Source organism: Castanea sativa, chromosome 1, assembly GCF_040712315.1.
Source record: "Castanea sativa cultivar Marrone di Chiusa Pesio chromosome 1, ASM4071231v1".
Lineage (NCBI taxonomy): Eukaryota > Viridiplantae > Streptophyta > Magnoliopsida > Fagales > Fagaceae > Castanea > Castanea sativa.
In genome coordinates this window covers 62043318-62069526 of record NC_134013.1, presented here as the reverse complement: position 1 = coordinate 62069526, position 26209 = coordinate 62043318, and the positions used below count along the sequence as shown (strand labels likewise).

The following is a 26209-nucleotide window of genomic DNA, read 5'->3' as shown; positions in this document are numbered from 1 at the left end:
AACCAGAGAGCAAACAAAACTACCAACTAGCACTCCCATTACAAACTAAGCATTAACGGTCTGTTTGGTTCAGAGGATAAAAAACGAGAGGATAGAAAAGATTTTAATTTTCCTCATTTGTGTTTGATTGAGAGTAGAAAGGTAGAAGAATGAAAAACTTTTTTATTTGGTCAAAAAAAATTAGAAAATAAAAAAAATTATAAATTTACTTACATGTCCCCGTAAGATAAACAAAAAGATAACACTTTATATATATATATGAATAAGCAATTTTTTTTTTTTTAAAAAGAACACAAGAAATTTAAGAGCTTAAAATTGTTTTCTAAAAAACCAAGAAAAAAAAAAAAAAGGAGGCCTAAAAAACCAAAACTGGTGAAAAAAAAGAGGAAACAAATAAGGCATAAAAAAAAATTAAAAACAACATATAGGTTGTCAACGTTGGCAGGGACAAAAAAAAAAAAAAAAAAAAAAACTTTGTCACGTTGGAGGCATGGGCATTTTAGTCCAAAATTTTGAGCCCCGCTTTCACTCTTATTTTCTTGTCGTTTTGAGAAGATTGAGTTTTAGTGAGCTTGGAGAGAAAACAACCGGACTGTACCATTTTTCTCTCCCTCTCCCTTTCAACCAAACACCCTTCCTACTCATTTTCTCTCATATTTTCCATTTTTTTTTTCCATCCTCCCTAAAATCATCCCAACCAAACATACCCTGAAGCATCTAAAGCATTTGCTTAAACTAAAGAAAACACTAGAGGTTTGCCAGGTTTGGTGTAAGCATTCTGAAGTTTATGCATATTGATCAGTGCAGTATGCTATAAGATATATAGTCCACTTTCAAAGGCATTCTCCAATCTAATCGCACAGATGCAATGAAAGTTTAAAGCAATCATATCTCTCTATTCTGTTAGCCACCTTTTTATCTAGTTTCATATGCATATTGTTCTATGATAAGTTTTAATGTTTTTAGCAGACAAGATAATACAAACCGTTATCTCTGGCTGACCGGCTGACACGAACAGAAGCACCTACGAGTGTGGTGCGGCAACAGGGCAATTTTTGAAAAAGTAGGACATGAGTGCGGCGGGATACGTTTATTAATTAATTATTAAATATATTTTTATTTTTATTTTCATTATATTGCTAAGTTTTTTTTTTTTTTTTTTTCATGTAATGGTAAATATATGTCAATTTAAGAGTAATAATTAATGAAAAAGTGAATACATAACCATTACAGGATAAATCAACAAAAGAAAAAAGCAATCAACATTTTTTCTTTCAATCAAAAGTAAAACTTATCAAAAAAATAAAAAGCAATCAACAGTTTTTTTTAATTATTAAAATAAGAAAAGAAATCAACATTTTTTTTTTTCAATCAAGAAATCAAAATTGTTGCGAAAATATTGTGCTTATAAGTTATAACATTACTCTTTATATAATAAAACTTTTTAGTTTTAAAATTTTTTATATAAAACATTTATGCACTTACTTGTATGGTTTATTAAGCATACTCATGGGCACTAGCATATCTGTAACACACTACTAAAGAGAGAAAAGATAAGGAGAGAAGGACAGAAACTGCCGGTGGTAAAAAAAAAAAAAATCCGTAGGGGACGTGCGTGCAGCTACATCCAGGCCACACGCCGCGTCCCCAAGCATCCGACACAGGTGCGGCGAACCTGTGCTTCCCAGACACGAACTGACACACCCCATACCCATATATAAGCTATGGATGGACTGGTCAAGTACCAAGAATTTTAACGTGTTATTTCAGAAAGTATCTGGTAGAAAATATGACTTACTTGTTGTCTTCCGCTACTTTTTTGAACTCAGTAGGGGTTGGTAGCATGTAGTCCGAAACATAGTCGAGGTATTTTCCACGGCGATAGAAGCTAGCACCCTTGATGATAGTTACCAAATCAATACCATCTTCCTGCCAAACATGGGCAGTACTTCAAAATGAATCATAAAAATAATCCAAGATTCATGTGATATATCTGAAACTCATAATATTATTATTTGAGAACTATATAATGTATTTATTTATATGAAAAATTCAGTAATTTTGCACATAATATAAGGTTAAAGGATCTGTTTAAAAACAGTAGTTTTATGTCTTGTTCACACAAATGCTGATACATGATAATCAGGCATAAAACATACATCAAACATACATTTTCAGATATGAATACCCCCGCCCTCTCTTTTTTTCTCATCTTCTGTTTGCATAAAAGAAACCTTATTATTTCGAATTGTAAGGAGAGCATTCTAGACTTACTCAAAATTCATATCTAATTTTTGTGTGTTTCCAAGTCATTGACTACGCCAAAATAACAAGGCAAGTTATAAATTCTATTTTATACGTGCACACACGAGAGAGAGAGAGAGAGAGAGAGAGAGAGAGAGAGAATCCTACCAACAAGAGGAAATGACCACTGTTATTGAACTTACGAATCTCACATTTTGGAAGCGCATGACATAGTCTTTCACCTTCTTCTTGACTAGGTAGCAACTGATCCCTTCCACTAAAACAACACACAATGAACTCCACCCAATTATCCTTGAATGTACCACAAGATCAAAACAAGAAAAGCACAACAAGTATACATTGCACAACAATGCCTTTATAATAGAAGAGGAAAACAAGTTGAACAACAAAAACTGCTTATTCCACTGGAAAAGAGTTTGTGGAAACTTGTAGCCTATACTTAGAAGATGCATATGCCATTTACACAAGATATATGATCTCCAAATGACTGGGGCACCCATCGTCTAAAGAAAACTTGTTTTGATAGGCTTCACTTAATTCTATGAAGAAATGACTACAAGAAGACCAGTTACTACTAATACACTATTTGAGGAGTGAATTTTCTAAATGACCTAACTAAATGTTGAATAAAGTTTTTGACTCAGTCAGATGGGACTTTGTTCTTTCAGTGTTGAGGAGTGTTGACTTCGTTGCATTCTCTCTCATCATATTTCACATTCTGTTCTGTGATGTTGGGGAATCACTGTCAATACCACAGCTTAACCACAGGCAAAGAAAGAGTTTCCTTTCTTTGCTAAACATATGTTTGTTTACTTTGTTATTGAAGTAGGTTTTTTTTTTTTTTTTTTTTGGGGGGGGGGGGGGGGGGGGGGGTTTGGATCAAGTAGTAAAAAAAGAAAAACAAATAACAGGAGATTTGGTTTCCAAAATAAGTATTGAACTGGGTTTTCTTATAGAATAGAATAAGAACCTGGAAAGTATCAGCGTTTGAGCTTTTACAGCATGCAGGCGTGAATTGGAGACTGCTGAACCTGATTTAAGCATCTGCAGCTTCCAGCGAAGTGTTTCTCTGGGTAAGATATCAGCCAGAACCTGTGAATCCATTCATCAAAGGATTAAGGACATGCCAGCTATCTCGTGTGAACTCCCCACAGAAGTCAGTAGTTAATATTTTAAAGTCACATAGAATTGCAAGTGATATTAAACTTAGCCAAAGCAATTACAATTTCAGATGGCCCAGATGAGGGCATCTAATCTAGGCATGTAAGTGAAGAGTATCACAATATATTCTTTTAACAGTCCTTGATATATTCAATGATGAAATATATTTAGTCTCATAGGAGTTTCAATCTCTTCTAGACAATAGTTAAATAACATTCAAACTTTAATATAACGCTAGTCTATGAATGTTCTAAAGTTGAACCTTACAGAAAGGTAAGATGAAATTGCATCTAGATCCTGTGATAGCTCTCCAACTGTTTGTTGCAGAGGAAGTCCCTTCACCACACTCTCTATTGCCGTCCTCAAAGGTTGACCTAGATGGATGAAAAATTACTGACAGCAAGGAGATTTATGTATAATATATATAACTACATATATAATACACATTTATTTATTTATGGATGTATGTGGGTATTGAGTCCTTAATTTGCAAATTGTACATTTCTCAGCATTAATAATTTTCACCATGCTTTGGATATGGAAAAGAGATACACTAAATCAGTTCCTGAATAGCAGTTTCAATTAGAAAAGAATTTGGTTTTCTTATTTCAGTTTCAATACGTTCATTTAAAAATAGAAATGCAACAGACTGATAGACCATATATTACATGCTCTCCAATTTTAAAAGAAAAGAAGTTCAGTCCCAGAATTCCGACAGTTTTGTCAGCCGGCCCTCTACACCTTCATTCAGTTAAGTGATATGGGAACAAAAAGCAGGCAAACATCTCCATTTACATCGAAATGGGGACGTGGATAAATGATTTGGGGTTAGAAGTTGACAACCTAGAAATCTGTTATAAGTTTGTACACCAAGGGAGAAAGGACTGGAGAAAATAAAAGAGACCTAGAATATATCGCAAATAAAAGAATTTGGATTTCTTATTTCGGTTTCAATATGTTCATTTGAAAATAGAAATGCAACAAACTGAAACCTATATAACAGAATCACATTATGCCTCTTTTATCTTGGCATCACATGGTCAATCACCTAAGATCAATCAGCAAACTCAACAAATTATAATCATCTCCCAATGGTCACAGTTGTGCGAGGATAACTAAGAATGTTTCCAGAGTCAAATGTTGGTCACTACAAGCTGAAATTCCAAGTATGATTTGAACGACTTCGACATAATCAAGTTATCAGCAGTCTTCATCTAGCTATTGTATAGACTTTCAGCAGTTTTAGGGGCTTTGATGGAGGCAACAGAGAGTTTTCGTTTCTGAGGCATGATCAAAGTTAACCCAAGGTGGAGACTTGTGAGTTGTGACATGGCTCGAATAGAATACTTATTATGTCAGTTAGCTACAGCTTTGTGTTCTCTTCATACTCGAAAACAATTAATTATTTGTGTTTGAGTGGTTTCAGGATGCCACATGCCGAAGTCTAGTTAGCTATATGAGAACCCCTTAATTGTTTGGAGAGGTTGTGCAGTGCAGCAAATAGGGTAGGTAAAAGAAACTTCTCTATTCTTTGTTATTTGTGAAAATGAGCTCATTGGGTGTATTTGGGGTTTGGGTTTTAAAAAAGTACCTCTCTATACTACCTTTGTAACATCCATATTTGCTAGTAAAATTTTCTCCTTATCGCTACCTGTGAATATAGGCCCAATGCTGAACCATCTAAATCTTTGGTGTTCTCTCATGTGTGTGGTTGTGTTTTTTCCAACATTTTATTCATTCCAATTAATCTCTTTCTCAAATCCATAATAAATTTTCACAATCCATATTGTGTTGGAGAGATTTGGGAGGCTCTTTTCCACAACACTTTTGATCACACAAGTTTCTAATCCCAAAGCGAGAAGAAATCTTTTAAGACGAGAGCCTTTCAATTGGCCACACAAGTTCCTACAACCAAGAAGGGTAGGAATCCTTTTCCATCACATGGCTTACTACATATCCAACTGAAAACAGGCTTTATTCCCCCCCTACAGGCTGCGCCCTAGTGCTGAGAATCGAGCCATGGTTCACAAATCTCCACATCGGTGGAAATCAAGCCACAAACACACATGGCTTGCAGATTTGGATGTTGCTCCCAGTCTCCCAAACCCAATAACCTGAGTCTATAATTATTTCTTTTTATCTGATTTGTAAAGAAAAAAAAAATGTAAACCCTTATTTTAGTGGTGAATCTTATATGTAATATCACGTGTTAAATTCATTTTCCTGACACAAAATTTACGTATCACGTGTTAATACGATACCATTCAATGAATATGAACAGGTTTGTAGGCTATGTTAGCTCCAAATGGAAAAAAATATGTATTTCAAGCAACTAGGAAAAAAAAAGAGGAAACAGGAAAAGCAAACCTGTCATCAGACTCAACATGTTAGGAGGGCTAAAAGGGAGTTGGTCGGGAATGAATTCCAATAATGTCATTAATGGCTGTAGTTGAGATCGGCTAATAGACGTAGCTGTGAAAAGAACATTAATTAGGCAATATAAAATAAAAAACAAAAAAAAAAAACAAGTGAATGTCATCTACTAAGAAGCTAATATTCTTGAGTGTTGAAGTGACTTCGAACCGGGGTTTGAAACCAAACTTCTCCTCAGGAGGATAGATGGGGCGATTCAGGTGAGATCCAATGTAGATCCAACTTTCTATTCAATCGTGGGATCCGGGCGGTCCGGGGGGGACCACCACGGCTCCTCTCTTCTCGAGAATCCATACATCCCTTATCAGTATATGGACAGCTCTTTATTTGTATGACTTAGATGTCTCGTATTTCTCGAAAAAGCGATTCGAAAGAGCATTTTTTTTTAAAAAGACCTCTCTATAGTCATAACTCTTTATTCTACCAGCAGAGTTACTCATTTTATGGGGGGAAAAGCTAAAGCTGAAAGCAATGGTTGTTTCAAAGAGACTAAATTCTTACTTGGGTTAGCCAAAATTAGCACAAGATCAATATCAGGATTAGAAGCTGCTACAGCCAGAGCAAGGCATCCTCCAAAAGATTCTCCAACAAGATATATAGGTCTGTTGGGTGAACGGTCGTTCTCTGATCGAATAGTTTTTTCCACCTGCTTCACCAGGTCTAAACCATGAAAATTTACGGTAATTAGATTCAAAATAAGAAAAGAAAGGTTGGTTTTATTCTCAACCAATCTCTTCATGATACGCCATTAGAATTCCCATAGGACAGCTCAGGCACTATGTTTTGATCTCAATATGAGTACCTTAAACCTCAGACCAGAGCAACAGTTGATGTGACAGTTATTGCTACACTATTTATCACCAATGATACACAGACTCTCAAGTATATTGCATGCAGTAACAAAAGGTAGTAAAGAGAGAGAGAGAGAGGACCTGTAAATGGTGTTCGATCCATGACAGGAATGTGCAAGCACCATATCTCAAAAATCCTACATCCAAAGGGGAAAAAACTCATAAATTAGGCAGTGTCATATAATTATAAATTATTAGCTTGTAGCCATTCTTTCTTTCTTCTATGTCTTTATATTTCTCTCTTGATGGCTAGTGGAGAATTCTGTGTATGACAAGTAGCTTTCAAATTCTCCATTACTTCTATTTGATAACTCAAAGAAAAAATGATGGTACTCATTGTTCATAGAATTCAAATCAGGGTGAATACTTACTTTCCAATTCTACGATGATTCTTAATGAGTCCAAGGCCGACGCTAAGAATGCCTGTAAAGTTCCAAAGTAAAAATAGTATACAGTGAGTACTATCCTTCGTCTAGAAGACGAAGGTAGTAATAATAATAACAATAATAGTAACAATAAACTTGATATGGATACAAAGCTTAATAATAAATTTGAGATGCATACGAAAGTGAGCCTGGCACTGTTTTAAGGAGCTGCTAAAAAGCTTAAAGTTTAAAATCTTTAACAGAAAATACAATTAGTTTGGTCCCTAACCTTTTAGTACCGTGTCAATTTAATCTTTACTCTCTACCATTATCTATTAGATAAAAATTGTTGACATAGCAAACAACTAAAATAAAAAATTAGTTTATTGCCACATTTTTAGAAACTAATTTTTTACTTTGGCCGTTAGCTATGTTAGCAATTTTCGGTACTAAATTGACACTGCACCGAAAGGTCATAGACTAAATTGACACAATTGAAATGTTAAGGATCAAATTAAAATATAGTGTAAAGAATAGGAATCAAATACATAGTTTACCCAAAATAATTTCAATGGTGGGCCTAGATTAGAATTGGTAACAATTTGCCACTTATAATTTCCGGTGAAATTATTGTAAAAATATTTTGAACATAGCGTTACTCATCATAAAATGTATAAAAATCAATTAATTTTCGTTAGATTAAATCATATATATCATTTTTATATGACCTTAGCATACATAGTTTAATATAAGAGAAATATGGTAATGAACAAAATGGAAAAAAATTCTTTTGGAGTCAGTTTTCTTATGTTTAAGGATGACATTTTCTATCACAAAATGCAAGTCAACAGAAAATAAGTCCAATAGATTAAATACTAGTTTTTTTTTTTTCCACATATACAGTAATTTCACAACAAATTATAAGTGATGTCACAAATCACAATATATGTGATTCTTGAACTTCAACCATTTAATAAATAAATGTTTGAAATGTATTTTGGTGATTAGTGTCGCATCAATTTTTAAGTTCATGTAGTAAAAATCGTAAATATCCATAGCATTTCTCTTTTGTGATATACCAAAAGAAAATGCGATCAAAACAAAGTGTTAATTGGTACTGTAAGGACCAAAAACGCATAAAATCAGCTTAAAGACTTTGCTGTTCGTTTATTTACTAAAGGTCCAAATACAATACATTTGGTAGAGAGGGTTTAACAACAAAGGTCCCCCTTCCATATCTTCCAGCCCCTATTTATATCATTCATTCCTCTTATCTCAGCCTTACACCTTGCCATCTATCAAGCTTTTCCCCCCGACACCTGTCTGTCGGTAACAGAACAAAGCTCTTACTCTGCGTTACATACTGTTCAGGTCATATCTACATTAATGCAACAGACAAAGTTGGTATTTTCTAATTAATGCGGCCAGAAAGGTTGGTGCCAGACATTTAATGCAATCTTATAGGTTATCCTGCCACATTCAGATATTTGCAATATGTCCCTTATGTCATCAGTGTCCGTGCCACCTCATCTTCGGGTATTGTCAGGTGAAGTTCCTTATTCCTTTATATCCTCTTGCTTGCTACGTGTTAGCCTTCCCTTCCTCGGGTCCTCGGGTCCTCAGGCTCCTGGGTCCTCGGCACCTCACAACAGCCCCTTTAACACTTGAGTTATTAACCATAAATTAATAACTAAGTTTTAACTTCGCCTACACGCTTCTTACCTGTCCCTTTGTTTTCACACGTACAGACGTCTTTTCACTGCCCCATGACCCGCGTCTGGCGCCTCGTATCCCACGATGGAGCATTTATGGAGTCTGGCGTTTCTTTTCCCGCGCACGTTCTACGGCTGGATGGGTAATGTACGGCTTAGATTTCGCTTCCAGTTATGAGCGGGAAAGTTACCGCCCTTATTTTTACCTCATTACTTCTACTTTCTCACCCCTATAAAAGCAAACCTTCAAGCTGGATGCAATTCATTTTGGCATTTTGAAGTATTAAAAGAAGAGTGAGCTCCCGAGGACCAATTTTAAGCGATCTTTAGAGGTGTGTTCATTTTCCTTTTGCTTCTTTCTATTTGCGTGCTTTTCTCCTTTTGTCACGGGGATTAATGGGTAGGTATGCTAAGCTAGTTAACACAGACGAGGCAAAGGCTGCCTTTAAAAACCGATATAGGATCCCCGATGACGTAGACATCATGTATTGTGAGGAAGAAGAGATTCCACTCGTATCTCGCCCACCTGAATCCGTTTTGATTCCCATGATTGCGTTTATCGAGGGGGGCATGGAAATTCCTATGGGTAGAGTAACCAGGGATTTTTTAATAAACTATAGGCTTACCCCCTCGCAGTGTTCCCCAAACGTCCTTAGAATTTTAGGATGCGTAGACGCACTTAACCGAAGGATGGGGACCAATTTGACATGGCAAGATGTAAATTGGGTGTACAACTGCCAAAAAGGGGATAGGACTAAATATTACATGAAATGTAGATTCCCCTCCATTAGGTTGATCTCTTGCTTACCCGATTCAAGTAAAGGGATGGATGAAGATTACCTTGTCATCTCGGGCAATTGGCATGACGGCTTACACTGCCCTACCCGAGAAGGGACGCCAGGTAGTGTTCCCGAGGACTGACCTAGTACTTAGGAATGACCAAATTCTTTTTATGTGTTTTATTCTGCTTAACTTATTCATTCTAACAATTTCATTCCTTATTGCAGACGATTTCCATACCGCTCCGAACTTATCTGCTGTGAACCATGCTGATCTAAACTGGATTCTTTGGTCAGAAATATTTGTACACCGGGACGGACAACTCCGAGCAGCCCACATCATCCTCGGGTACACACCATCTACCAAACGTTTCCAAAGCCCGATGAACGTAATCAAAGTGAAGGATCTACGATTAGCTCAGATTGACGTTGCGGCCCCTGGATTCCTACTGCCCGCACCTCCGCCTGCAGGAACCCAAGACGCACAGCTTCCTACCCCACTTGCCGCCCAATTACTTTATCCTCCTTTGGACCAAGCTGCTAATCTTGTCGCAGAGGAAAGATTTGCCACGCCCGAGCCAGATCCTCCCGAGGTGACCGAGAAGGATTTTGAAGTATTCTACCGCCCAGACGCTCCTTCCAGTTCCCACCTGTCGACCAGCGTAATGGGTTTTCAAGAGAAAGAGCCCGACCTGTTGGCCTTATTGCAGGTGCACGCAGGCGATTCTTCACCGGCGGTGCCGGTCCCTCCTTGTCCGATTACCCCGGCTGTTACTCGTGCACCTTCCTCGGAGGTGGCGGACAAAAAACGAAAAAGATGCCAAAGTAGCAAAAATGTGATAGAAATCGAAGAAGGGGAGAGTCTTGACTCTTCTGCTAAAGATACCAGGGCTGGGAAAGCCCTTTCCAAAAAAGTTGCTCCTATTGGTTCGTCGAAGGACCCCAGTAGTGAGTCTACAAGGAAGGCGTCAGCCTGGCGACCCAACTTCACCCTCAGCTCGGGTCACCCTGTTTTGGATGATGCCAACTTGAGGGATCCGAAGAAGGGAAGCTCGAGCCTGGTGGCCGAATGTTTAGAGAAGGCTCTATGCCTTCCTGAAGATATGGCTGAGTTGCGGTCATTCCGCAAGAGAGAAGTCTTCCTGTCTTTGAAACATGATTTAGCCAAGGTATTTCTTAAATCTTTGCACATTCTGTTTATGAGCTTAACTGTTTGTTATGACTAACTCTGTTAATTCAAATGTCTCATAGGCGGTCCAGGCTTCTTTTATGGCCGAAGAGTGGGTAGACCATTCGCTGGATCTAGCCCGAAAAGCTGAGCATAATGCCGAGGCGGCAGTGAGGGCACAAAAAGAAGCCGAGTTAAATTTAAAAGAAACCCTCACTCGCTTGTCTGAGGTAGAAAAAGCCCATAAAAATGCTGAGGTTGCCTTGCAAAGCTATGAATCGCAAGCAAACCTTGCTCTTGAGGCCCAAAAGCAGGCTCAAAATAGGCTCGCTCTCACTGTTGTTGAGCTTAAGCAAGTGCAAGGGTTGCTTGCCACCAAGGAACAGGAGTAGGCCGCAGCTGAACAAGCAGCATACGATGCTGGAATGAAAAAGGCCTCGGATAGCTTGACCGCCCAACTCAAAGGGGTTGTTAGGGCGTTTTGTTTGGAGGTATGGGGTCATGCTCTGGACGCTGCCGGGGTAGCTGCCGATGCTGAACTCCGGGCTCCAGACAATGTTTACTACCCCGCAGCATTGCGACTAGCTCCTGCTCCCCTCATGCCACCAAGTGAACCTGCTGCGCCCATTCCTGCTCCTGACCCTTCTGATGCGCCCACCACGAAAAACCCTTCTCCCACAGCTCAGCCCGTGGAAGAAGTAATTAAGGGTGATTTGGCTGAAGAGCCAACAAAAAAGAAGAAAAAAGATAAAGAAACAGAGAAAAGAAAAGACAAGCAGCTTGTTGCTTAGTCATTTTTTGTTGTTGTCTTCTTCATTTTTTCTTTTACGGGTGTAAGGGGCTATATGATTGCTCCATTTTTGTAACGAATATTTTCTAAGAAACTAATATTAGCCTTTCTCTCTTTGTTTTTTTTTTTTTTTATGCAACTCTTATTACCATATGTTGCCGTTCAACTGTCACTTTGTACGCATTCAGATAGAAGCTTACACGAATTAAAAATCATAATATCACTTCAAAGTTGTTCATTATTATACTTGTGATTTTAAGAAACACAAAAGGATTAAACTCGGGAACCATAACTTAACTGCGTAACCTTTCATGACGTGTGAGAACTGAAGTATGAAACAAGATTAGCTGAACACACCTAAGGTTTGTTTACACTTATACTTAACTGTTTGAGATACATTAGCCCTTACCTTGTCAGATTTATGACTCTTGAGTTATGGTCCGAGGAGCCAGTTGAAATCAGTTTAACACTTGTGTTTTTACAAGTGATCAACTTCTCTTAGACTTGTGGCCCGAGGAGCCGAACAAGAGCTAAGGTCAGTTTAACACTTATGCCTTTGCAAGTGGTTAATTTCTCTTAGACTTGTGGCCCGAAGAGCCGAACAAGAGCTAAGGTCAGTTTAACACTTATGCCTTTGCAAGTGGTTAATTTCTCTTAGACTTGTGGCCCGAAGAGCCGAACAAGAGCTAAGGTTATTTTCACACTTATGCTTTTGCAAGTGGTTAATTTCTCTTAGACTTGTGGCCCGAGAAGCCAAACAAGAGCTAAGGTCAGTCTAACACTTATGCTTTTGCAAGTGGTTAATTTCTCTTAGACTTGTGGCCCGAGGAGCCGAACAAGAGCTAAGGTCAGTTTAACACTTATGATTTGGTAGATGCAAGATTGATACGCATAACAGCAAGGCGACAACATTCATGGTACAAAAGGAAATTTTCTTAATAATAATAACGTCGTAAGTTATTTACATTCCAAGGACGAGGCACCACCCTCCCGTCTAGATCTTCTAAATGATAAGCCCCTACACCTGCTAATGAAATGATTTTATATGGCCCTTCCCAATTGGGTCCCAACTTTCCCCAAGCAGGACTTCTTGCTGCACCCACTATTTTCCTCAACACCAAATCACCTGGTACTAGGGGCCTGGACCTAACTCCTTTGTCATACGTCTGTTTGAGTTTCTGCCGATAGTTATCCATCTTCACGCTGGCTACTTCTCTTCTTTCCTCAATAGTATTCAAACAATCAAACATCCTATCACGATTATTTGCGTTGTCATACTGGTCAGATTTCAGGGTGGGAAAGCCCGATTCTAATGGTATGATAGCTTCCATACCATACGCCATTGAAAAGGGTGTCTCGCCTGTCGATCTTCGGGGTGTAGTGCGATAGGCCCATAATACATGAGGCAACTCTTCTACCCAGCCTCCTTTAGCGTCATCCAATCGTTTCTTCAACCCTGCCAAGATGACTTTATTTGTTGCTTCGGCCTGACCATTTCCTTGAGGATAGGACGGTGTTGAATATCCATTTCTTATTCCCATTTCTGCACAGTACCGTCGGAAAGCCTTGCTATCAAATTGAAGCCCGTTATCAGAAATCAAGGTGTGAGGGATTCCAAAGCGAGTTATGATGTTTTTCCAGATGAATTTCTTTGCATCCACATCCCTAATGTTGGCTAACGGCTCGGCTTCCACCCACTTCGTGAAGTAATCCGTACCGACAATGAGCCATCTCTTATTACCAATTGCCCGAGGAAAAGGTCCAACAATATCTAAACCCCACTTAGCGAAGGGCCATGGACTGGTCAACGGATTTAAAACACCTCCTGGTTGATGAATGTTTGGCGCAAATCTTTGACATTGATCACATTTCTTGGCATACTCTTGGGAGGTTTTCTGCATGCTCGGCCACCAATACCCTTGAGTCATGGCTCTATGAGCTAATGATCTTCCTCCGGTATGGCTCCCACACACCCCCTCATGCAACTCTTCCAACAAAGGTTCCACGGCTTCAGGATGTACGCAAAGCAGGTACGGCCCTGCATAGGAACGCCTATAGAGCTTCTGCTCTTCCAACAACCAATAACGGGGAGCACTTCTTCGTACCTTCTCGGCCATTGTTCCATCTTCAGGTAGTACTCTGTGCTGCAAGAAAGTTATAATTGGGTCCATCCAGCTTGGGCCCACATGAACGCTGTGAACCCATACCGCCGAGATGCTGGTCAAGCTAGAGGTCAGTAAATCCTCCACCATGACCATACGTGGTAATTTCGAACCCAGTGAAGTGGCTAACATTGCTAATGAGTCAGCATGAGCGTTATGTCCCTTTGGGACTTGTTGTACTTTGAAACTTTCAAACAAACCCAACACCCCTTGGACTCGTTTGAGATAGCTTTTCATTCGTTCATCTTTTGCCTCAAATTCCCCATTAACTTGCCCTACCACTAATCTGGAATCACAATACAACCTCACTACCCTTCCTCCCAAGTGTTTAACCATTTGGGCACCCACCAAGAGAGCCTCGTACTCGGCCTCATTATTAGTGGCTGAGAATCTCAGCCTCAATGATTTTTCAATGACTAGCTTTTCGGGAGAAATTAACACGACCCCAACCCCGGCTCCTTTTCGATTTGATGCCCCATCCGTGTAGACTTCCCAAGGAGTGACGTTTTCCATCCCAATAGTCATTACTGTCATCATGGTATCTTCGTGATTAATCTAACCTTCCGTGAACTCGGCCACGAAGTCGGCAAGGATTTGCCCTTTGATAGCTGTCCGAGGCATATACTTGATATCATAAGCTCCCAGTTTGGTTCCCCACTTTGCTACACGACCCGTGTAGTTCGACTTCCTCATGATAGCTTGCAAAGGCAATTGAGTGAGTATTACTACGGTGTGAGCTTGAAAGTAATGGGGCAATTTCCTTGTTGCATGCACCACGACTAGAAGTGCTTTTTCCAAAAGTAGATATCGATGTTCTACTTCCTGTAAGGACTTGCTGATATAATATATTGGTCTCTGGACCCCATCATCATTCCGTATCAAGACAAGACTTACGGAGTGATTTGTGACAGCTAGGTAAGCATATAACACTTCTTCCTTCTCTGGTCTTGATAATATTGGTGGTCTAGATAGGTATTGCTTTAAGTCCTCAAAAGCCAAGTTGCATTCATTAGTCCACCGGAAATCTTTCCACTTATGCAAAAGGCGATAAAACGGGCGGCACCTATCTGCGGACCGAGATATGAACCTGTTCAAGGCTGCAATCATACCGGCTAACTTCTGCACTTCTTTCGGATTCCGAGGGGAATGCAAGCCTAAGACAGCCTTAATTTGATCGGGATTAACTTCAATTCCCCGATGAGTAATCATGTACCCTAAAAACTTTCCCGAGCCCACTCCAAAGGAACACTTTGATGCATTCAAGCGTAACTTGTGTTTCCTTAAAACTGAGAAAGTCTCATGCAAATCCTTCAAATGATCTTCCGTTTTTTTACTTTTAATTACCATATCATCAATATATGCTTCCATATTACGCCCTAACTGCGAATCGAACATTCTGGTCACCATCCGTTGGTAAGTGGATCCTGCGTTCTTAAGACCAAAGGGCATCTCGATAATGGTAGTTGCCATTAGGGGCGCGAAAAGCCGTCTTCTCCTGATCATTTAATGACAAAGGGATTTGATGATACCCCTGGAATGCGTCCAAGAAGCTCATTCGGGGATGCCCCACAGTCGCATCCACCAGTTGATCAATTCTGGGTATAGGGAAGGGATCCTTGGGACATGCCTTATTCAGATCTGTAAAATCAATACAGACTCTCCATTTCCCATTCTTCTTTTTTACCACGATAGTATTGGCCAGCCACTCAGGATAGAAGATCTCCTTGATTGCACCAGCTTGCTTTAGCTTACTAACCTTCTCTTTAACCGCCTCTGCGTGCTCTTGAGATGCTCGCCGAGGAGGTTGCTGTCTAGGCGTCGCATGGGGGTTAATATTCAAATGGTGGCAGATCACTTCTGGATTAATTCCTGGTACGTCATAAGTCGTCCATGCGAAAACATCAATATTATCCTGCAAGAATTGAACCAACTCCTCTCTTTCCTGTATCGGCAGCTTGGATCCGACTTGAAAATATTTCTCTTTATCTTCCTCAATAAATACCTTGTCTAGCTGCTCGGCAGAGCCCCCATCCTCATCTAGGCCGACTTCCTGAGCAGTCTCCTTTAATTGCTATGATGTCTCAAGAACTTCCGCTTCCAACGATCCTCGGCCTGTTCGAATAGTGGCAGACGTTAGACATTGCCTGGCTACCATTTGACTGCCATGTAGTACTCCCATGTTTCCTCGTATAGGGTACTTCACCATTACGTGTAAAGTAGATGAAACTGCCTCCATTGCATGCAGCCAAGGTCTAGCCAAAATGGCCGTGTACGGGGAGTATGCCGTAACAACTATGAAGTTTACCTGTACTTCGGAACCCTCCACCTGCACAGGCAACCTAATCATCCCTCGTGGGATCACCTGCTTTCCATCAAAACCGACCAACGGATGGTCATATTTTTCCAAATATTTTTCTCTCAATCTTAATCCATTAAATAGGTCCGGATACATAATCTCGGCACCACTTCCATCATCCACCAAGACTCGTTTCACATCATATCCCCCGATACGAACTGTAACCACCAAGGCGTCATCATGGGGTTGAAACGTACCTTCTTTATCCTTATCAGAAAATCCTAATATGGGCGTCGCCGAGAACTTCACTCTTTTATTTGCTTGGTGACTTTCTTCCATGACCTCATTCCCACATCTGTTTTGAACGGTCATGACCCGAGAAGGTTTCCCAAATTCTCCTCTCGGCTGGGTCAAGATGACGTTAATAGTGCCTAGAGATGGTTGAGGGGCATGACCCCAATATTCCGAGTGTCTAGTTGTTCCCTGTTCCCATCCGGCTTTGCCAATAAATGATTGATCTTCCCGGCCTTAATCAATTGATTCAGATGATCGCGCAGTGTCCGGCACTCCTCCATGGTGTGTCCCTTATCCTAATGATAATGGCAGTGGAGATTCTGATTTCTCATAGATGCATCGCCACTCATTTTGTTGGGTGGCCTAAAGTATGGTTCGTGCCGAATCTTCTCCAATATGTGATGCACGGGCTCGTTGAATAAGGAGTTAATTAGAGGCATTTCGGCAGTCATCGGGCGGCTTGAAAAGTTTCGTTTAGGCTGACTATCTTGAAACCCCCCTCCCCGAGGATCTTTCTTCTCCGGATACACTTTCATCTTTCCTTTGCTTTGCAACTAGTCCTCTTCTACCCGTTTATACTTGTCTATCCGGTCCATGAGTTGACGCATATCTACCGCGGCCTTCATCGTCAAGGACTTCCTTAACCCATGCTCCGTGGGAAGGCCCACTTTGAAAGTTCTCACGGCTACGCTCTCCACATCCCCATCAATTTCATTATACATTTCCCAATACCGATCAGAATAGGTTTTGAGTGTTTCACCTTCCCTCATAGTCATAGACAATAGAGCGTCCAAGGGTTTAGGAATCCTCGTACAAGTTATGAACCTAGCTCCAAATGCCCTAGTCAACTCTTCAAAAGACTTCAGAGAACCTTCAGCCAGAGCATCAAACCACCTCATGGCCACAGGCCCCAAACTAGAGGGAAACACTCTGCACATCAACGCCTCATTGTGCGAGTAAACGGCCATCTTTTGACTAAAATGACTAACGTGTTCCACAGGGTCAGTCCTCCCGTTGTACATAGTAAAAATGGGCTGAGAAAACCTACGAAGCAGTTTTGCCCTATTAATCCCGATCATAAAAGGGGATTTGGCGATTTGCCTTAGGGCTTTACCCATTGCATCGCTTCCATCATCATGATATATCCCATCGGTAGTTGGCCTCCCCATCTCCCTCTCCTTCTTTGCCCTATCACCCGAAGATACGCTGACACGGGTTGCACTTCGAGTAGGTTCAAACACTGGGGGCTCATTTCCTCCAAGGTTTGCTTCCGAACTATCACTGGAATCACAAGCATGACTCTTACGTTTCTGTTTTCTACTATCCACACGCTTGCGCAAGTAAGCTATCTCAGATTGCATTTGTTGCAACACCTCATCGCGAGACATGTGCCCCTCAGTTGGTGATCGCTGTTCAGCCCCCCGTCTGCTATCATGTGCTTCCACCACCGCTGAGATATGTCCCTTCCCTTTTCCTTGCTGGAAAATTGCAGTTACATCCCTGCTTCGTGAATTCACTGATTCCTCCCCTTCTAGATACGCCTCAGCCATATATGCCTAAATAGAATGTATTACGTTGTTGTTCCCACAGACGGTGCCAATTGTAAGGACCAAAAACGCATAAAATCAGCTTAAAGACTTCGCTGTTCATTTATTCACTAAAGGTCCAAATACAATACATTTGGTAGAGAGGGTTCAACAACAAAAGTCCCCCTTCCATATCTTCCAGCCCCTATTTATATCATTCATTCCTCTTATCTCAGCCTTACACATTGCCATCTATCAAGCTTTTCCCCCCGACACCTGTCTATCGGTAACAGAACAAAGCTCTTACTCTGCGTTACATACTGTTCAGGTCATATCTACATTAATGCAACGGACACAGTTGGTATTTTCTAATTAATGCGGCCAGAAAGGTTGGTGCCAGACATTTAATGCAATCTTATAGGTTATCCTGCCACATTCAGATATTTGCAATATGTCCCTTATGTCATCAGTGTCCGTGCCACCTCATCTTCGGGTATTGTCAGGTGAAGTTCCTTATTCCTTTATATCCTCTTGCTTGCTACGTGTTAGCCTTCCCTTCCTCGGGTCCTCGGGCTCCTGGGTCCTCGGCACCTCACAGGTACTTTAAAAGAGCAGGGAAGGTTTACCAATTTAAATTTTTAAACAACAGATTCTAAATAAAATGGGCATTTGGCTAAAGAGTTGCGGTCCAAAATAAATTATAAGAATTTAATCATAGTATATATATATATATCCACGCCCACTATGTTAAGAGGATCATTTCTCTAAAAAAAAAAAAGTTAAAGAGGATCATGACTTACGACATTAATGAACCTCGAATTGGACCGTGCATAATGATGGAGTCAAAATTTTATCAGACTATGATTTTTGAATGGAGTTTATATCTAGGTTTTAAAAACCAAACCGGCAGGTCTGACCGGTTTAACCAGGATCCGGCCTTCAATCCGGTCCGGTTATGGGCAAAAACCAAAAATGACTTAAAAACTGGAAAAATTCAGAACCGATTGATTCAACCTGAAAACAGGAACCAGCGTGGTCGAACTAGTTAATGGCTGGTTGGGTTGAAAACTTAGAACTACAATGTTTTTTGACTTTTTCCCAGCCTAAAACTACGTCGTTTTGGATAGGAACCTAAAAACTAACCTAAAAACATAATATTTAAGTTTATTATGTTAAGGATGATTGTTTTGTAATGTTATTGTAGGGGTATTGGGCCCAGTAATTTATTAAGGATGGCCCAACGAAGTCTTTTGGGCTAGAAACCCAAATCCGAAAACATCAAAATGATCATGGAGTATCTAAATGTCCAAATACGTCCGAGGAGTAGATTTGTCCTCGGATTGTTAAGCCGAGGACATAGGAAGAGAAGTTTAGTGTCCCCGGGTTATGTTATAAAGAATCCTACGACTATGGGAATACACTGTACACGTGGAGGACAATAGAAAGAGCGGTGGAATGTCTAAAGTAAAGCTGCTACCACCGCCCATACATTAAAAGCTCTGCAATTGATACGCTGACTGGATAGATGGAAGGATGGGACCTGAGCATGGAGCTTGGAACTTGGTCCCTAATCCCAGCGGGCTTTAGGGAAGAATGGATGGGACAAGTATCCGAAATCAGGATTGCAACCATAAAGTGGAAGATGATGAAGAGAAGAGAGAGGAGTATAAATAGAAGGGGAGACATACGAAGAAGGGAGAGGCTTTTTGAGGAAGAAAAAGAGTCAATAGTAGATGATAATCAATATTTGTATCCAAACTCAAGGAAATACTATTATAAACTATCCTCGGATTTCGTCCGAGGAGGAATTCTCAGTCTGACTTTTGCAAACAATTCTTTAATTTGTCCCATTGGGCCCAAAGCCCGTCCTTTCCCTGATTGTCTAAACCATCCTTGAAATCTAGATTACAAACCCATCCTCTACAAATTTATTGTAAAGAAAGGCCTTTCAAGCCCATATCCCTCCAGTCATAATTTGGGAATTTGAATTGTGTCCTTACAGTTATTATGTTAAATTCTTTACAAAGATGTTATATATTGTATTTTCTTTAAGAAAACATATTTATTACTGTTGGTTTGTTAGTTTTAGTATATTAAAAAATTATTAATTATTTATCTAATTTAAATAAATAATAATTAAATTATTTATGACGTTACCAGTTCGACCATCGGTTGGACTCCGATCCGATCAGAAAACTGGTAATTAGTTCATTTTTTGGTTTTCTCACCGTACAGGTTTTTAAAACCTTGGTTTATATCGATTTGTTTCTCATAAATAAATAATTTATCCTTGGGAGCCAAACAAAAATTTAAAATTTGATGAATGACTAATTGTTTTATATGCTATGTTCCTACTGTATATAATCATAGCATCCAACTTTACTGTGGCAATCTAGTCAATTACTCATTGCACACATCACTCATATATGCATTGGTCCATCATATTTAGGTTAATACCATAGGTTGAAACTTTCCTAAAAAAAAAAACAAAAACAAAAACAAAACAAAACATGCACGGGCTGCAACTAATAGCATTGACGTTTTTTATTATTATAAATTTTGGTTCTATGTCAAGAATATTATAAATAGCAATTCTTTAATAGGTGATACTTTTTTTTTTTTTTTCCTTCTTGAGATATTTTCAACCTATAGCAGTTTTGATTTTCTTAATATTATCATGCCAATATATCAATTAGTTTTTGGTGTAGATGGGAATTGAATCACAGATCTCTTATTCAACCATCAGCAACTTATTGAATTCCAAACATGGATTATTACAAAAACTTTTAGCCAATCAGAATCACACACATACAGAAAATTTTTACTCCAAAGTATTCTAATGGTTTGTAACCGAAAATCTAATCAGAAAGAGAAACTGAAAAGGTTTTTTGCGAGGTCTTCTCCACAAGTGACAATCTCCATCCCAATAAACACGTTCACGTGCACCTTGGTTTTTTTTTGGTGGTAAATTACAAATTGCATCTTTTTATTTTATCTAAAATTGATTTAAGTTTTATAACTTTTATTCATTTTCAATAGTCCTTCCATTTCCACCTGAGAGGCTGCCATGAGTGATCCAAAAGAACATAGTTTTAGTATTTTTTTTTTTTTTAATTTCCAAAACGATGTCAAAAGTTGAATAAAGGTAATAAAACTAAATTATTGAATTATTTTTAATATTTTTTAAAAACATATTGAATACATCAAAAACTACCGTACCTGCAAAGTATATTTTTAAAAATATATATATACTTGCCCTTTGTTTTAATATTTTTTAAAAATAAATAAGGAATTTTAATTATTTTTGAAACTACCAAATATAAAAGACTACAAAGTATAAACTTCATATTACTACATCCAACTCTAACCCAAATTTATATAAAATATAAAAATAAATATAGTGAAAAAATATACTTTCGTTTATCCTAAACCACAAACGATAAAAAAATAATTTATTATTGGTATATTGACGTGAAGTATGTCACTGAAATTTTCACAATTCCTCTTATGTTTTGTTTTTTAGTGAATAAGATGTACACAAGGAGGTGATTTTACATGCACCGAATAGTATACTTTATAAATTTTCTTTTTCTCATAAATGATGGGTAATTATTAAATATTTTGAGAGTATTATAAATATTTATTCTTTTCTCTTATATAATTGTGAGTTTCACTAATTAAATTTATTATAAAACTTACTATTTATGTAAGAAAAAAAAATACATATTTATAATACTTAAAAAATATTCAATAATTTTTCGTAAATGAGGAGGGGCACTCATTACAATAAAAATGCATTAAAAACTGTACAGAAAGTGACAGTAAAAATAAATAATTAAAAAAAACCGTAGTAATACACTAATACTTTATGCACACTCTCATATGAGGCGGACCCCACTCTTGAGACTCACCCCATGGGACCATGACTAACCCAATTGTCACCGGACTCACTCATACAGTCCCACCCGTGCAAAAGTTTGTTATGAACAAAAAATGAATCTTGGAAAATGTTTTCTTGAGAAAGAAAAAGTAATACTGTTCCACAGTAAACCAATGGTGGCCATACTAGAGTTTTTAAGGGTTCGTTTGGTGGGAAAGTTTGAGTAATATTGTTTGGGTATTTTTGATATATGTGTGTGTGAAAAATAGGTAAAAATGTGTGTAATGTTATTTAAAATGTAAAAATGTGTATTAGAACTAAGCTACCAAACATGACCTAAATATTTTTCATCAAATTATTGCTTGGTGATTACCAAAAGGTCATAAACCAAAAGCGTGGACAGAAAATCTACGAAAAGGGAAATCATATCAATAATAGTAATAAAGAAAAATGTTAACGGGTGCTTTTAGGGTAATAATTAACAATCTATTTAAAGAAAGTTTTTATGAAAAAAAAACAGTAATTAATATTTTGATAATTTTTTTCATGATGTCAAAATTTTCTTAAAATTGATTGTTAATCATTACCTTAAGGACATTTGTTAGCACGATCCATTAATAAAAAACGAGTACTCAATATCACATCATTAAAATAATTTCTTACAAATGAGTTCCTGTGGCCCTGTAATAAGTAATAACACTAACGTGTGCAATTAAGTTTTTGTTGAAATTTAAAATTTTATTTATTTACTAAAAATTAATAAAAATCAATTATATACACAAACAAATAAGTTAATACAAAAGCTCCAAAAAATTATTAGTTGAGACAACAATAATCAAATTTTACGACAAAATAGGGAAAATGGAAATGTTCAGTTTTGAGTAAAAAAATAAAAAAAATGATATGCCCATAACATTCTCACAATATTTTTACAACAAATTTTAAATGGCAAGTTGTTACCAGTTGTTATTCTTGAAGTAAAAAAGTAACCTTAATGTTAGGTTCAAATTTTAACCAATAACAACTAACCACCTGTAATTTGTTGTAAAAATATTGTAATTGTAGTATTTCTAAAAAAAATTATCAGTATCATCTATACTACTACTATTTAAGGACTTCCCTTATTTAGACTGAATTTTTTTTTTTGCCTAAAACACCGTTACATTCCTATATTTAAATAAAAACAAAACTAAAGAACAATTTAATAAAAATATAACTTAACTTTTACTAAAATATTACTTAAAAAATAGGGTCCTCTCTTATTAATTTTTAAATTTATTTATACACCTATCAATTAAATTCAAAATAAAAATGATGAGCATAAAATAAAAAACATAGATTTTTTTTTTTTTTGGGCTAGTAACACTAAAAAAGAAAGTCTCATGAATCGCGAGCTCATGATGAGGCTAGTAAATTCATAAGCAAAAATGGAAAGAGTGAGAAGCGAGAGATGACCTGGCAAAAAGAGAAGCAGAGGAGAGTTCTTCAACGGAGGACCACTCTCCAAAGGCGTGAACCACCGCGGCGGACCACCGTCCGATCTGCTTATCAACTCCTTTGATCGCTCAAAGTATTCCCTCCACACTCTCCCATTCTGCTCCACCTCATCAACACTTGCCGCTACTTCTGCCTCTCCTAATTCCTCACTTTTTTCCGAAAAACGACGCGTCGTCGTCGGAGTAGCTGTCGTCGTTGGCGTTTGCGTTTGCGTTTGCTCGGTGGAAACAGCAAGTCGCCGAAAGGAAATCGAATTTGACTTGCTAAACTTCCAGACCAGTGGAGTAAAATCCCGGTGGATTACCGGCGATAAACTGGAGGGAAAAATGGAAAATCCGGTGACCGCCATGGCAATGCTAGTAAACTCTCTGCTGCTGCACGGAAACACTACAGAGAGAGAGAGAGAGAGAGAGAGAGAGAGGGAGAGCTAGGCTTGCGGTCCTCTGGGCTCAGAGTCAGAGATGTAAAAAGGCCTCTCAAAATCTGAAAGAATTAAAATAATAAAGATACTATGCAAATAATACAGTAGTGACAGGAACAGGCTGAGCTGTGATAAATAATAGCCTATTTGACAGATAAGTTTTAGTAATATTTTTTACATTTTAAATAATATTACACACATTTTTATATACTTTTTTATTCACACATATATAAAAAATACTGAAAGAACATAATTCAAACTACTCATCTAAATAACTCCTAAATAGTTAGTGGTAAGAAAGAGAGAGAGGTGGAAGGGCAAACGTTTCATAGTTATGAGTAATGAAGGGTGGAGCGAAACGTTTCATTTATATATATATATATATATATTTTTTTTTTTTTTTTGTGGGCTCCATTCATTTTTATATGTTTGATTGTTTATACGCATCACTACTCAATTTTATGGAGCAACCACGCTTCCGACACTCTTTGTATTTTGTTAGGGGAGACATTAACCATTTATTTTTAAAAAGTTTTTAATGAGAATTAAAAAATTTGTCAAAAAAATTATTTACTTTTTTGTTTTTCATTAAAATTTTCTTAAAACCTCATATTTTATCATACAAATTTTTTTTTTCACAATTATCTATTATGACAGGCTGAGATTGATTGTCTATCATTTTCACATTAACTCTTTTTTTTTTTCGCCACTCATTACCTATGACTTGGTAAGTTGACATATAATTGAGATGTATAATAAAATGAGTGTTAGTGGTAGACTAGATGGATTTGATGTTCAATAAGTCTAGGAGTCACATATCTTATAGCAAACTTTACAAATTTCTAGCTAGTAAGTTGTTGATACAAATAATAAAGTGATTTCAATGGTAGAGCATATGATAATTAATACTAGAATGTCAGTTGTGAAATTTATTATCAAAAAATTGTTTTTGTAGCATTGCGCATATAATGTTATTCCAATCACAATACTGTATATCAATAATTGTAAAAATATTATATAAATTTTTTATATTTCTAGTGTGAGGGCAAGATTTTCTTGTAGCCCATGGCCCACTCGAAACAGTGGCTGTATCAAGTCAATCCAAGCCCAAAACAAAGAATATGTAAATAGAGAACAACACAACAGAGAATTGGCCCATTCTGAGGGTCGGATAGGGAAGAAAACAAGCAAAATCTAAGATTAAGTGAATCAATCACATTCTTTAAAGAAGTCCCGAGGAGACTAAGTTACAATCAAATAGCAGTGCTCATTACATTACTTTCACCACGCTCTTCCTGCTTTTCTCTCTTTTTTCCTCCCTCTCTACTACACTTGATCCTCTTCGACCTGCTTATATTTATCTATGCGATCCATAAGCTGGCACATATTTGAAGCGGTTTTCATTATCAATGACTTCCTCAGATCATGCTCAGCAGGGAGCCCCACCTTGAAGGTCCTTACAGCTACATCCTCAAAATCACTATCTATCTCATTGTAAGTTTCCCAATATCTATCCGAATAAGTCTTGAGTGTCTCCCATTTCCTCATCGCCATAGATAGTAACGAATCTAATGGTTTGGGGACTTTGCTGCACGTTATGAATCTAGCCCCAAATGCCCTCGCCAGTTCCTCTGTTAAGGGCATATTTTATGTAGTTGGCTAATTCTTTGACAAAACGTATTTTACTTGTAATTGGGCAGATCTAGAATGTGTTTAATACTTCAAGAAACATGTTGTTCAAGTTTAGTATTAAAGCCATGAAGATTGGACCAAGAAACAAGTGAAGAAAAGGCGTTCACTAAAGCTTGACAGATAGCTCGACACATGCGAACAGATAGCTCGACAGCTGCTCGACAGATAGCTATCTATCGAGGTTTAATGAGGCTCGACAAATACTATCTATCGAGGTATCTATCGAGATTACGAAAATCAAAATTTTCAGATTTGATTTTCGGCTTATGCTTTTGTATTTGTGTAGGGTTTCTTTTCTCACAACCCTAGACATATATAAGGCTTATTTTAAAGGTCGTCACATAAGATAATACAATGAGAACATATGCAAAAGGTGATCGAAACCTTATTCTCTCTAAAAGAAGCTACTACGTCTTTACGTCTTAGGGTTTTGTAACCAAGTGCTTCTTGATCTTCATTGTTGATGAAGTGAAGAACTTTGCAGCCAACATTCTTCTTCTTCAAGTTGGTGAGTGAGTCACGTACTAGGATTCGTGCAAAGGAGTTAGTCACGTACTGGAATTCGTGCAAAGGAGTTAGTCACGTACTGGGATCCGTGCATTAAAGGGTGATGTTCATATATTGAAGAGTTCAGAGATATTGAAGAGTTCAGAGGTTTTGAAGCGGTAAAAGGTTTCTGCTGTGAGTTTATTTATGGGGATTGTAGAGTCTAGGGACAAAGGTTTTGTACTAGATCTGAAACTTCTCTTTACTATAGTGAATTGTTTTTCGGGAAGGTTTCCCCCAGGTTTTTTACTGTGAAACTAGTTGGTTTCATTGGTTTTCCTAGGTCATCATATCTTGTCTTATTTACTTTTCCGCTGCATATGATTTTGACATGATATTGATGTTTGTTTGTTTGAACAAGTTTTATTCAT

The 26209-nt window shown here is 38.0% G+C and overlaps 1 protein-coding gene across 1 annotated transcript in view; it reads right to left on the bottom strand.

Annotated features, from left to right (window-relative positions):
• The window catches only part of LOC142612123 (phytyl ester synthase 2, chloroplastic-like), a 30441-nt gene extending 6797 nt beyond the window's left edge, over positions 1 to 23644 (bottom strand). The window contains exons 1-9 of the mRNA XM_075784248.1: positions 23138 to 23644; positions 7082 to 7133; positions 6792 to 6847; positions 6361 to 6519; positions 5794 to 5898; positions 3694 to 3800; positions 3236 to 3357; positions 2413 to 2521; positions 1799 to 1929 (exon numbers count right to left, since the gene is read on the bottom strand). Of these exons, the coding sequence (XP_075640363.1) occupies positions 1799 to 1929; positions 2413 to 2521; positions 3236 to 3357; positions 3694 to 3800; positions 5794 to 5898; positions 6361 to 6519; positions 6792 to 6847; positions 7082 to 7133; positions 23138 to 23528 (1232 nt within the window). The 5' untranslated portion in view covers positions 23529 to 23644. The remainder of the gene's footprint in view (positions 1 to 1798; positions 1930 to 2412; positions 2522 to 3235; positions 3358 to 3693; positions 3801 to 5793; positions 5899 to 6360; positions 6520 to 6791; positions 6848 to 7081; positions 7134 to 23137) is intronic.
• Between the last annotated feature and the right edge of the window lie 2565 nt (positions 23645 to 26209).